The sequence below is a fragment of the Acanthopagrus latus genome, chromosome 21 (assembly GCF_904848185.1).
Source record: "Acanthopagrus latus isolate v.2019 chromosome 21, fAcaLat1.1, whole genome shotgun sequence".
NCBI classification, from domain to species: Eukaryota; Metazoa; Chordata; class Actinopteri; order Spariformes; family Sparidae; genus Acanthopagrus; species Acanthopagrus latus.
In genome coordinates, this window is record NC_051059.1 from 25360314 (window position 1) to 25375146 (window position 14833).

Here is a 14833-nt window from a genome sequence, read left to right on the forward strand (position 1 = left end):
TTCGACGGTCACATGTACAAGAAAACCGTGTTTTTCTTCCGAGGATGACAAAGGACTGAGCTGCTCTACGCCACCTCCGAGTCACAACAGCTCTTCAAAGTTCAAGACGCCTTCAGAAAGTTCATAGTTGACACATAATGTATTAACTGACTGATTTACAGCACTGGGCTGCTTGTATTCGCAGCTAACTTTGAGGAGCTTTTGAGGGGCTCTACTGTCCACCATCGCTTTAAAAAAACAAAACAGAAATGACACAACTCTCGTTAATCAAGGGCTCTGGATAAATATCTCAGCGTGAGCCAATCAGAGGGAGAGGAGGGTGAGTGAGGCCTTCATCATCCTGTCTGTACTATCTGTACTACAGAAAACAACTGGGGACATCTTGACTTTTAGATCTCAGCTCAGGGGAAGCTCCTAACACGCTGGATCCTCCTCTTCCCATAATGCAATTCATCTGATCCTTTGCACTAGTAAATATCCACGTTCTTCTCCACATATCTAGTTTGTTACAGCTGCTTTCTGTTATACAAGTCGAGCTACACAAGCAGTGTTGAGCTACGTAGCCACTGAGGACACAGTTCACTCTGATATGTGCCGCTTACTAACACCAGTAAACTGATCTAGATGTGTGAAACTGGTTTATCTTTAATCTTAACGCGAGACTTATTCTCTCTCATGACTCCGTGTTGATCTGCGTGGACGTGTGACACATTAAATGTACAGAGTATGAGCGCATGTGACCCACTGGCATGTGTTTGTGTGTTTGCGTGTGTGTGTGCAACACCACAAAGGTGGGCGGATAGCTTTTTGTGGCCTAGTTAGCGCTCTAGACCACAACGTTGCTCTGCCAGGCTGGCACAGGAAGAGAAGCAAGGTAGCGTGGGGAATTCACAGAATGAGTCATGTAAGAAAAGGATGACTGTCGCTCAGAAACGTGGTACTTAAGATACAATAATGCTTTTAAATTTGCTGTAATGCAAAATGATCTCCGAAGGCTCTTTGATTGTTCTATAACCTTTATAAACACAAACTGTCTGTAAACAAGTATATTTCATCTATTTTATCACCAAAACTGGTTTGAGGGTTTTGAGTTTTGCTGCTTGCTCTCCTTTTGAGACTGAAACCAAGAAAGCCACGACACGAGCTGTCTGGAGCTCATGTGTTTCTAATGCAATAGTCCAAATAACTGTAACATGTGTATGTTTGTATTAATTATAGGGTTTTACTTCCTTAAAGTTGATCCTTCACTTGTGATAGTTCCCTACATGTAGCACAATCTGACTGATTTTGCATTTAGTCTATAATAATCCAGTTTCTTTGCCAAGGTCACAGGAAAGACCGACATGCTATAGATGTTGTGTGTGCAGGAAAGACCAACACAGTAAATTACAGTATGGAGAATCAGGAGGACAACATTTCAGATGCCACATGTATAAATAAATACGAGTCTAGGAGGATACTGAACTCAGCTGTTCAGGCAACATGTCTGTCACAACACGACTGCGTGTTCAATAATGTGAACAAAAGAAAACTGGTTCTGAAAAAAGCCCCATGACGGTCCGTCACTGAACAAACGGTCCCGTGTCTGATGTGACAGTCGTCATGTCGGCTCCTTTGTGGTGCGCGATGGAAAGATGCAGCATCTAAGAACAACAACGCCTGAACGACTGCTTATCAGTCGACTCCACCCAGATGCAGAAGATATAAATAAACACATCTTCCTGAGTGCAAAAAAAAAACCAAAAACCTGATCCAGACTAAAATCCCTAAAATAGCTCTCTTCTCTTCTTGTATTTGTACTTGATCGTGTTTGCTCAATCTCAGCCTGAGATCTCAAACAAGCTCTTGCAAGTTGACAGAAGAAAAAGATCAAATCATTCTCAGATGCACAAACGTCTACGGCTACTCTGTCTTCTAACTTCAGAATGAAAATACCTTTTTTTAGAGGAGAGCAGAAAATTTCTCATTTCTGTTTGAGGCTTTTGATGCTGCTTCCTTTTCTTAAAAAAAAGTGGGTACCAGTATCAAATGCCTGAATCTGGAAGATAAAATGTGCTGAGGCACAGGAAGGAAGACGGCAGTCAGAGAGGAGGAATGCTCTGATAAATGAAGACTGCTGATGGGAAAATGTTCAGGAAGACTGAAGTGGAAAATGCTGTTGTTTGGCAGAACACACATAGCTGCATAATCCGGAAAACACATACAGTATGTTAACACTCAAGAAATGGATGTCCAAAGATATTAAAGGACACTGTCAGCCAGAGTGTTGTAGGTTTTGTAGGCTTGTTTGAACTCTGCAAACTGTTGAGAGGTTTTCGAGGATTTCAGTAGACACACTCTGCCTGTGCGTGTCATGACAGAGTCAGAGGAAGAGGTCAAAGGTCGGGATACTCACTGGTTTCTTGAGGAAAAAGACGGACAGGGCTCCGATCAGAGGCATGTCCCCCAGCAGAGGCTCCATCACCACTCTCATCGTTCCATGGAGCTGGACAGAGGACAAGAAACATTATGAATCGGCGATGTGGACGCTGTGTATCTCATCTATAACGCAGAGATTAGACTTCATGAAAGGTCACAGATGACGTGATTACTAGCTGCCTTTTGTTTCTCGCTGTGAGTCGACCCAAGAGATAAATAAGTCATTGTTTGTGGTCTTTCACAACCTGGCAAGTAAAATCCAGAGACTCACCTCTGTACTAAAAACCTTTCACTTGTTATATCAAAACAAGCCACATAGTTGAAACACTAGCAGACATATCATATATTTTCTATTACAAAATAGTCTGAGATCGGACTTAAATCAGGCAAACTAAAATAACACCACTGCTAAATTTGCTTGCTTGTCTTTAACTCTGTGCTAAGAGTTGGTACAAAAACAGCATTGAAGTTAATTAACCCTATTTAATATGGTCATGTGGACATTTTCACTATAACTGAATTGAATGTCTCCCGAAGACACATGCTGCAGTGAAGGGCTTTATGGGTAGCCTTGAATAAAACAACTACACTTCCCAAATATCAGCAAAGCGTTGATGAGCCCTGATGGAGCGCAGAGTACGACACGTTGCTGTTTTCAGTTTTAATAGCAGCGCCTTGGTTATATTTAGAAGTGTGAGAGAGTTTCTACCACAAACACTCACGGTTTTCAATTTTCAACAAAGCGTTGTGTTAACCTGAGCGTCCGGCAACTGATTATTTAATTGGCTGGCTGATGCTAATGAACAAAAATGTAAAAAAAAAAAAAACAACCACGAAATTGCCTCCTAATCACCCTGGTGCATGTGTCCAATTGTTGCTTGTGTTGGATCGCTCTTCTGCTGCCATTTGTCTTTATTTTAAAGGTGTAATCTGTAAAAAATGGCCAGAATTCGAAGGCAACGAGTAAACATAGAGGGCAGCATATCACCAGAGTAACCATCGACTGCTGCTCTTATAGCTGTGGCTAGCTACCGTTAGCTAATTAGCTTATGGCCCAGTTTAGCTGAGGAGCCAGGGTTTAACAGCCTGAGAGTGAGCAAGGCTGGACACCAGACTGGGACTGAAGACGAGACCGGCAGAGATCCGTTTGAAGACAGGGGAAAGAGTATGGAGGTGATTTACAGAGAGTCGGACATCAGCAGCATCCTCCTCTTTGTGTTTTTTACGAGGAGCTTGTCTTTTCACGGTCAAAGTGAGGACCTTAAATCCAGAAAGTGTGAATTTGTATTTGTCTGTTCGATTCAGAAAATAGATGCAAGTGTATTTTTAGTTTAATTAGTCGATTTAAGGGACTAAAAGCTGGGAGAGCTCTAGAAACATAGGTATAGATCTACAAGGAGGCATAACGTCACACTTTATCCTCACCTCTCTGTTTTGTAACTTCACCCTCATTTTATGACGTCATCTGGAGCCCAAACTCTTCTCCTGACATTCGGCTGTCTCCATGTTTATCAGACCGTGAAATGCCGGCATTATAAAACTCGAGCCGGTGGACTCGAGAGAGACGATCTGGGCTTAAATCAGTCACCGAACTCTCAAAAGAAAAAGTGGAGATTAAAGCCGAGGCAAAGCTTCTTTCACGTCGAGCTGAAATTACAGACACGGCTGATAATTCTTAAGAAAAGCGAATGTTTCCTCTCTGAGCTTTTCATTATTAGGGACGCTGCTTTCTCAGCGGCTGCAGTGACTCAAACCTCAGATATGCAGTCTGACCGCCTGCATCACCAAATTTGGTCTTTGCTCACTCTGAGTAATCAAATACCAACATTTTGCTCATCAAAATGGGTGCAGTGGAAAGATTGGAGATAGCCTCGTGTTTATCCCCCGTCGCCCTCCTGCAGCTTAATCCCGCCTGACTGAAGATGCTTTATAAATCATGTGCAGCAGATAACAACTGTGTCAGGATCCATTTATCACGGAGAAGAAGAAACTTGATGTAGTTTGACATTTAAAGGGGAAGAAAACTCAGGAAAACCTCCCTCCTGAATGACTCATCGCTGCTGATGAGCTCTAAGTTAACATCTTTAGTGTCTGAGCTGCTTATTTCTTCAGCGGCGGATGAAAAAAGCTCACACACATCCCGCCGCTGACGGCAGCTAGAAGGATTTAAACAACACACAAAGGGGCCAATATTGACTCTGTCTTATACAAGCGGCTGTTTCTCCCTGTAAACCTTTCAAACTCTTTCCCTCCACTCACTTTCTCTGATCTCTGAACAGCAAATATGGCCTGATCCTCTCGCTAACAGCCGAGCAGATAACATCTCCTTTATCAGCCCTGCGTCAACACATTATGTAAAAGTGTCTCCGGAGAGGTCGCGGGTCATTACAGCGGTCACGGTCGAAGGAATGAGGGCGACCGCCTTTAAATGTCCACATCTGACCCAAAGTCTCTTTGTATGTCAGTGAATATTAATATTCTTGTTCAAGCTCCATCGACGTTAGCTGAGATTTCATGTGGTTCAAGAGTTAAATCTGGAAAACGACACTGTACATCCACACACTGCTGCGGTCGTACCTGTATACTTTTGATTCCAGCTCTGCAGTAGTATTTCTTGATGTCCACGTCGATCTCTGTGTTCCCGACGAAGCTGTAAGGACGACCGAGACAAAATGCAACGAGAGGATTAATGTTGTATCGTGAATCAGAGCAGGCGACCACAGGAACACTTTGCAGCAGCGTTTAGAAATATTCTGTTCATGTTTCTTATTCTAATATAGCACAGCATTGCTTAGAGACTTGCTTAACCTTTTAGTTCAGGTTGTATAGATTTCAGGGATATGAAGCATCTGAACATACATCCCAAAAAGGAAAAATACCAATGCAGGCACTGGATTACCATTATTTGCAGAGTTCAAAGGGTTAAAAAGGGTCAGAAATGTCTTGAAACAGCTGTTAACTACAGTCTTTAACCTGTTAGATTAGGTTTGCTGCGTACCTGATCTGCAGGTCCATGATCACCTGCCTCTTGTCCACATTCTCTGTGTAAACTTTCACCCCGTTCACTCTCAGAGGCTGCAGAAAAACAGAGGGGTACAAATGAGCCAGCCTTTCTTTCAATCTCTCGATTAAAACCTTTCAGATCTGCTGTTTGTTGTCGACACGTGATGCTGTACTCTGAAATGTGAGCACAGTCTGGCTCAGCGTGAGGACAGTCTGGAGCTAACAGAGAAGGAGAGAACACTTCACTTCGCTGCTTTTGTCTTCCCGCAGACATCGTCCTATAATGGAGGCCGGGTATAAAATTCAGTTCACTGGAAGTTCAACGGCAGCAGAGCAGATTCAAATAGAAACACTCCAATGAAAGATCCAAAAACCTGCACTTCAAACAGTAACTTTCCATGGTTAGGCCCCCTCGGTACAAGTAACCACATCTTTAAAGTCCAGCAGCATTTCATTCTGAATGTGTTTTACTTTTTCGTTCAGTTAATTCAAACTAACAGATCCACCAACAAGACATCTGCCGTCACAGTCTCTTCCTCCCGTGTGTCATCTCATCACCTTGTCCCCCATGTCGATCTTGGTGAAGCAGAAGGAGCTGAGATGAGGGTTGGCGCCCTTCACGGCCGGCTCGATGGTCTCCCTGAACAGCTTGTCCACGAACTGGCAGATGAACGGCCACATCTGCTTCACCGTCTGAGGGAAGGACAGAGAGGCAGAGGGAGTCAGACACAGTGTCCAGAGCCCAGGTGGTTTCCAGCAGGTTGGAGCTAAAACTCGTATCGGATGACTCGCCACAATCTCTGTGATATTATTAGTTGTTGTGCAAAGGAAAAGTCTGTTTTTAGGTATTCTTAAAAAGGTATATTTGAGTTTGTGATTTCCTGGAAACTGCAAAGCAACATTGATGACTCATCCTGGGTCGGACATCATGAATGAATGTACAAAAACACAATTTAATCCACCGTTTAAGGCGAAATATGTCATATTTTATGTAGAAAAGTATTCTGGTTTGTCTTCCAGCTTCCCCCAACTCTGTACAGACAGCTTAACTTGTTAAACGGCTGATAACCAGTGAAAACCTCTGAATAACATTTCTGTATGACTGCTAGCTGCTGCTACATGTAGCCTGTTGGTGCAGTTAGCCATACAAGGAGCAGTCGTATTAGCTGACTCAGCTCCGGGATGCCAGGAGCCAAATCTGGCAAAGACAATCCCCTCGTTACATTCAGCGCTGATTAATGCCAGTTGATTACCGTGACACATCCCTCCTCCGTAGCTTGTTTTTACAGGAAATACCTAAATATGCCAGAACAAATAGCACTCCAACTAACTTTTTACTCGTGGGAAAGATCTGGCATCTCACGGATTTATGTTGCTCGAATGAGAAACACTGCAGACAGACGAATGAATTCACGTTGGAAAACTTCTGCAATACAGTCGATTAAGTTAAGAGCTAATGAAGATACGGTTCATAAATGCATAAAGAGGGACTGAACTAATAGAAATGGCTAATGTGTGCATTTGTATATGAGGTGAACTGAACCTTCAAAAACATCCTGCCGCCGCCTCAAACTGCCTCAAATGTACAATTTATACATCTGGAAATCAATTTAAATGGATTATTATTGATGTTCTGTGCTTAAATCAGACGCTCTGTACCTGCAAAAGACAAATACGAGCACGACTGTAAACATGAATACCGCGACTGCATCAGGTGTGGATATCAAAACGCTCTTTTCCTGCTCGTCTGCATCCATTAACTTCTTACTGGAAATCCACCTGAACATTTTACAGTAAGTGATGCTCTTCCAATCCCACTCTCTCTCTCTCCTGCTTTACTTCTCTTTAGATAAATCTCGATCACTCTCTCCACCTCCCTCTGTCTCTCACTCTCACTCCCACTCTCGGTCTCTCTCGGGGGAGCTGGTAGCACTGGGTCAGGGTCTCACAGAGCTCCAGATTCAGATCCTATTTATATACACTACCTGTCTGTCTGCCTCTGTTAGCTCACAGGCTAACAGAGCGCCTGATGTAGAGCAAAGCAGTGGGCGAGAGAAGAGAGGTGTGTGTGTGTGTGTGTGTGTGTGTGTGTGTGTGTGTGTGTGTGTGTGTGTACCTTATTCAGCCACTCCACTCTCTCCACATCTGGATAATGGACCTACAATAACAGACAGAAAGGGAACAGTTAGAATCATTATTCAAATGTGACACAGTTGGTGTTCGCTCCAGCTCATCTAACTTCACACAGACAAGAACCAGAAACGAAGGAAGACTTTAACTAAATGAAAATAAATGTTGTGTTCTTGCTGAGCGTCCCATCAGCCCAGTTGTCTGGATATAAATGTTGGCAATTAACGTTCCTGCAAACCACAGACACGTCCAAGGTGACATTTGTTGATAGTGGTGCTGTTATTATAAGACAAACAGCCGAACACAGTTACATTCATGCCACTGGATATTTATTTAATGCTGGGTGTTTTTAAAAGGAGACCTGCGTAAATTTCCAATCATTGTTGTGGAGACAAAACTGGCCTTAATTCACAGGAAGTCGGACCATCTCCGCAGCGACCAAAACAAGTATTTGTATTAGTTTTTGTTGACCTTAACCAATTGGTTCATGTGCAAGAAAAAATTCAACCTACAGAAGTTATCTGTGTTTTTGCAGACATCTATCCTGCTGGCTGAGTTGTTCCCAAGATGACCAACTTTGGCAGAAACGTCATCAAGTTCCCAGACAAATGTTTCACACGTTCAGCTGTCATTGAGGGCGAGTTATCAAGGCAGACTTCTGCACAGAGATCAGTAAGTGGGTCAAAAGTCAGAGCCAAAGCTGGCAGATAAAGTATGATTAGAAACTGAGAAAGTTTATCAGAAATTATAACAGCTAAGTCCACGTTAAGCCCTCAACGCCCTGCTGTCATGAAACATTTTAGCTTGTTGAGGTGTTACTTCTGACTCACTGTGTGCACTCTTTATAACGTTTTGTCATATCAATGACGCAAAATATTTGCACGCCCAAACACAAGTCAAATGCAGAAAAAACAGGGAGATAGTGTCTGAAACTTCAGTTAAAAGGGAAACTGCTGCTCTGTGATTACAACAAAGAACGCACGATAAACACGCTGCATCCTCGTTGTTTTGATACAGAATTATCTTGTTCTGTTAGGCCGCTATCCGTGCCAGTTCACGCTGGCAGAGCACAGACTTACCACCGACTTCCAACAGCCTGCAGCATGCAGAACATGCAGAACGAAAGGTCACTCAGTGTCACAGAAACACGGCTCGAGTGACACATGAAGCCATGCAGGGAATACATACTGCACAGTCCACGTGGACACATAAACAAAACAAGCTCACACGGTGTTTTTCTTTGGGTTAAAATTCCAACTACTACTTATACAAGCTGCCAACAAAGTCTTTTTCTGGACTCTGACAGCGTTGATTGGATTTCATGAGGCGTGTTGATGTTTGGGGGCCCAGTTATCTGTTGAGTGTCACGTAGTCGAAGCATGTACATGTGTGTTTACTTCAAAAGTGCACTTGATTTCTCACCGGTCCTACATCCCCAGCTTCATTTTACTTTTTTAGACATCAATACTTCCTCAGACAATAGACGATACGACTACAAACTACCAGAGGTATCTATGACATGCAGCAGCGGGGCCAGCAGCAGGGTAGCAGGAGTCATATTTCACTTGTAATGTGACCAGAGTAAGGAAAGCTCAAACGATGGCTGAGGATTTACTGCCAAAGCTCAAAAGCAAATAAACAAATGCTGGACAGGACCGACACTTTGCTCCATAGACAGTGCATCATAACTAGCACACGAGTCAGCCACACTTGCTCACTTAGGGAAAAGTTGCTGAAGCTGCTCTCCTCAGAGCTAACAGCAGCCACGGTTACATTTACCAGCAGTTAGCATTTAGTTTAGCAACAAAGCTGCCAGTATCTGTCTAGCAGGAAACTCCACGAATCATCTCGGTACTCTATATTCATTTAGAAGCTGCTGGTTGTCAGTTTGCGAGCAACACACTCGTCCGGTGACGCTCTTCAGTCGTAAAAGCATCATCAAATATAGAAGGCGTTTACTGAAGGACAGATGAACATGTCGAGGGCGGGACAAGCCATCAAACATTTCTAATGAGTTTCCAGAAAGTTACAAACTCTAAAATATCATTTTATCCATTTTTTTTGCCTGTATTGGGCCTGATCCAGCTATAAAGGTGAGCTATGGAGCAAAACAGCCATTTTTCATTTATAAATGAGGTTATTTGGGTTAAGCTAAGACTTTATTTGACTCCTTTTACAGTTCCTCGTTCTACCGGTCTCACATTACTGAATCAGAGGAAGTCTGTTCTACCAGCTGCCGCGCCGCAACATCTGGGAAACACTCACCGATAGTGTGATGATGTCATGGGAACTCGTACGTGAAGCGCAGCAAATAACAAAATAACAAAGGAATCAAGTTACATCAGTTATTGTCAGTCAGCGTGGACAACTTAAGGACAGAGAAACCAGAGTTACTGGAATGTCGCCGAGCATTTAACTGGAGCACAAACTGTCTGAACTCAGCAAGTTGGATTCGTCCCAGCTCCGTCCTTTAAGAACCTGCACTAATCACAGCAGTCAGCGAGACCAGCGGGTTTGCAACTTGACAGATCCCAAACAAAAAAAAAAACACAACACAAAGAAGCTGGAACCCATCAGAGCCAGAGGAGGAAAGAATGAGTCATCTGTGTAATAAAACAGGCAGCGCCGGTAGCACAATCTACTCGCTCCTCTTTCAGGGCAAACAACAGAGAATGAAACAGAATATGGATCTGAAAAAAAGAAGCTCTCAGACCAAAGAAGTTCAGCAGTTACACCTTGTTCACTAATGAAGTAAACAGGAAATAACACTCGTACTGTCGCAGCCAATGTGACTCAGCTTCAGACACAAAACTGATGATTAAAAACTCAGAATCTAAGATGAAAGAAGAGGACAGACTCTGCTGAAATGTGAACAACAAAGCCACTAAAGGCTCCTGGATAAGCAAGAGAAAAGACAATAAATGCAGTGCTGGACTCTCCAGCCGACAGGGTGACAAAACAAGGAGACTGATTCATTTCCTCAAACAAAAATGGAGCACCTGTCTTTTACAGCAACAATGAAGGGGGACAAAGGTTTTTTTAAGGTCATTCCTTCCTTCCTTCTGCTCTGTTCACACCCGGAGAACACCCTTACCCAGCAGATTCACTATCCAAACCCACCCAAAGCCAAAAAAACCCCCAAAGAATCAGCGTGGACGTCTCCTCGGTCGTGCACTCGCAGAGGTCTCAATCTAAATTTGGTAACTTAATAAAAGGCAAAAAAGTTGAATCATCTGGAGTGTAAAGTGTTGAGGAATGTCTAACAGGCCTGTAAACTTCACCCAACAGCACCACATCTCTGCTGCCTGTAGAAACACGTCCACACCGGCTCAAACACTCGCATTTCGTAATACGCAGTCTTCTCTATGTGAAGCTGGGAGCTTTCTGTCAAACTGTTTTGAATCAGGAGCTTTTGACGTGTTAGTCACGACAAAATAATGGACAATATGATGATGCCGTTAATGGAGGGGACACCAGAGAGCTCAGGCTGTATAAAGACGAGGTCTCTTCATGATCAATCACGTCTTAACAGTGATTAATATGTTTCTCTCATCGTTATCTGTTGAAGCTCGGCTTTTAAGTTTCACGCCATTGTTCTCGCTGCTGACAAGCCTACTGCCTGCTAGCGAGTCGTGTTCCCGGTGTTTCATTGTGTTCAGGCATACACCACTTATTTATTTATTTATTTTATTGACAGGACAGATTGAGATATGACAGGAAACAGGATGAGAGAGAGAGAGAGGGGGAGTGACACGCAACAAAGGCTCCCAGGTCGAGACTCGAACCCGGAACAAAGCCTCTGTACACGGGCTGCTCGCTCTACTAACCGGGTCAAATGTTGAGCCTTACTTTTAAGGAGGCTACAACTGCAAACTGCAATAGACATCTATTACATACAGCAGCAGGGAAGCAGGAGTCACTTGAAGAGTAAAGAAAGTTGGCTGAGGATTTTACTGTCAAAGCGAAAGGCAATTAAACAAATGCCAGAAAAGACAATCGTTCTGTTTCACCAGTTGGAGGCTGCAGCTGCAGGACAGGTTTGGTTTGCATTAGCTACAAATCAAAACAAAACTCTACAGATAGCGAGCGTCTTTCCTCGCTTTCCTTCCGAAACTAGCCTATTAGTTGGCGGGAACATTTAGTCAGCTGACCCCTGACTCTGCCGCCACATCCACATACTGCCAGTCAGCTGGAAGTGTGTCTGAGAACGTGGTGGTGAACCATCAGAACCAGCAGCCCATCCCACATGGCACATGTTGAAGCGTCCCTTTTTGCTTACGCATGAGTGTTTCTCTGTGTCGAACAGAGTCAAGTGGGTGCGACTCACAGTTCAACTATGTAACAGCTGTTTGGAAATCCTCACCCTCTGCAGCCACACCCACCCCCACATACAATGCATGTGAGCGAGAGGTGTGGAGAGCATGAGCGATCCTGCAGAGTGCTGTGAAACTGCAACTGACATGACAAAAAATGCCTCCACCATCACTGCTGATGAGAGCTCGGTGGCTCACCTCTACAAGGTGACAACAAAATCAACACGGGAAGCTGCTAGATCGGCTCCGCCTCCGACTGCAGACGGCGTTGAAAGGTGCAGAAACAGGAAACCTACATGACGAGACGGTTGCTCCACTCTGACGTCTATATTTAGGCTCAGAGGGGGAGACGAGCTGTCGAGGATGTGAGGAGGTTCGACTGCACGGAGGGACCAGTCGAGGAAAACTGAGCGCTCTGTTGTGCTGCTGAGGTCCAAGACAAAACTGGATTTTGATGTTTAGTAGAATTTGGTTACAGAACCTGCAATAGTGAGTCTGTAGTCAGCTACAACTTCTCCCTGCACCATTTCATTAAATGTGGCCTTATATATGTTATTGATAGCCTCGTTTTAGTTGGAACAAATTACACAAAACAGCCTGAATATTTTTACGCTTTTAAGCTACTGGCAAAAGTCACAATACGGAACACGATTATCGTGGCCAAACAAATTCACACTAACAATATGATCTTGATATGGATCAAATCTATCTTTAACTTTGTTTACTGTGTGTTTTGTCTCTTTTATGGCGAATAAATTACCCTCAAAATACAGTCACACTCAATAAGCGTGCTTCCATAAAGCAAAGAAACAAAGAATATCGCACGAAATATTATATGAAAACGGCAAAATTAGTGAATAAAACGTCCTCTAATGTTTATTGAGGATTTCCACGATATTTCAGGCTGTTCAAGAATGTTTTTGGAGTGTTTTTTTCTCTGTAAAACCTTTGACAGGCAAAACTTTTCTCAGGGGAAAATATACTTTGAATACATTTGAATGGAAACTGGATATTGGACAGGAAACTTCCCTGGTCCCCAAAAACTGAATGTCAGCGGCCAAGAAATCCCTTAAAAAATGACTATGAATCCGACTTTAAGCCCTTTAAGAGTTTTTAGGGGTGTTAACATCAACACTAACTTGTGGCGTGTGTGGACGTGTTTGTCATTGGAGGGTGTGGAGTCGGCTCAACAGATGTAAACACTTTCTAACAGAGATAAAAGTCCCTTTAACCAGTCCTGACTTTGGAGAACAGACTGGAGGTTAAAGTAGGACAGAGAAGCTCACAGCCTCTCTGTTCCTCCACACTGTGTCCACCCTGTGCTGTGGAGCTCAGCTCCGCCCTTTGGCACATGAAAACGAGGAGGGAATCCCCACCCATGCCAGACGAAGAGAAGGCGGAGCGACACAGAAACAGGCGCAGAGGGAAACAGTTACTCTGCGGTCACGACAACTTTCCATATCTGTCTTCTGACGGGCTGACGATGAAGTCAGACCGTTTGGAACCACGTTGTTTTAACATTTCACCGTCAAAGGAAAAAAAAGTTATCAGCTGAGCGAGCCGGAGCTTTTCCTGCACCACCCAACACATCCTCACCTACAGTTCCCACTTTCTCTCCTCTGACTCGAACACTGACACAGTTCATCAGGGCGCAAGCGATGAAATAATCCAGAAACTGCTCTGTTTCGTATTTCCACCGATAGTTTGCTGTTCCTAAGCTTTCAGTCGCACCTCAGATAATTCAGCAGCGGATTAAACTAATTCCAATCTCAGAAAAGAGCTAAAATGATTGCGGTGCTGACCTCTCCTGTCTAATGCAGACCTACTCAAGTCACTGTTTTGTAAAAGCGTTGAAGTGCACCTGGTTCAGTATGTTTATCTGCTGCTGTGGAGTCAGAACCATGAGTATAATTCCTGGTCCGATTCTCTCCGGGGACACTTTCCCTTCATTCTCTCCAATGTAAAAGGAAAAAGCCAAATGCAGGAAAGAAAATGTGGAGACATTTTTTTTTTTTTTTTAGCTCCGTCGTAAGCCAGGAAAAAATCCTCTAAACCCTGAAACACATGTGTAGTATTACTGCACACTGACCACACAAGTAAGTCCTTTGTGCTCCTGTAACAGAGGTTCTGTAGGAAGGCATGACACACTTTAACGTTCAGTAATCACAGGTGTTTGGTTTCACGACACAAACCTGCGTCCTGCATGTGTAAAACCTCCAGACTACCAGTCCACTGACCTCATTCCTTCTCTGCACTGACTGCTGCTGTTGTTGCTGCAGACATTTCAACATACCTCCGACCCCACGTTCATCACGTCCCGACAACCGGCAGCCAGCTGGGAGGAATTTTGTTGCCCGAAGCCCCAAATTACTCTCAAACTTCTGCACGTCTGCAGTCGACAATCCAGTTCAGACCGTCGATATGCAGATGAACAAACGCACTGAGATGACTTGTGTTTGAGCGGGCAGACACGACGCTTTGACAACTAAAATTCATTTGTAGCATCTTAATCTCGCGCTCAGTGATCCGAAAAAGGCTTATGGAGAAAACAGAAACGTATGAACACTGAACAGTATCAGTCCAGCAGCTGGTGGCTGCAGCCCAGGAAACGAAAAAGATAAATCAATTATATTTCACGTCATGCTCTGCTAATCACATTAACCTTTATACGATTCTTATCTCCGCTCTCTTCGTCATAAACCTTTTCCTGCTTATATGGATGGATGGATCAACACGGAGATCGAGTCATCAGGACCGGACGTACAGAGTTACAGACTGAGGCTGAAGCACAAAATCACAAACGACTTTGAGAGCTGTTTGATGTCAGATTGGTGTTTCATGACGTAAATGTCAGAAAGGGATGAAATTAGAATGAACTGGACATAAATGATTAAATGATTAAAGTCCTTCTCTTGCAGTGAATTTGTTATTTTGCACAATCAAAGCGGCCAGAATCATGATCCACACTG

General features: G+C 43.6%; 1 protein-coding gene across 4 annotated transcripts in view; it reads right to left on the minus strand.

Annotated features, from left to right (window-relative positions):
- The window catches only part of LOC119011177 (extended synaptotagmin-2-like), a 41242-nt gene that overhangs the window by 19681 nt on the left and 6728 nt on the right, over nt 1-14833 (minus strand). For all 4 annotated transcript variants that reach the window (XM_037084105.1, XM_037084104.1, XM_037084107.1 and 1 more), the window contains exons 3-7: nt 7538-7579; nt 5980-6114; nt 5417-5493; nt 4996-5068; nt 2396-2485 (exon numbers count right to left, since the gene is read on the minus strand). In XM_037084105.1, coding sequence (XP_036940000.1) covers nt 2396-2485; nt 4996-5068; nt 5417-5493; nt 5980-6114; nt 7538-7579 — 417 coding nt within the window. The remainder of the gene's footprint in view (nt 1-2395; nt 2486-4995; nt 5069-5416; nt 5494-5979; nt 6115-7537; nt 7580-14833) is intronic.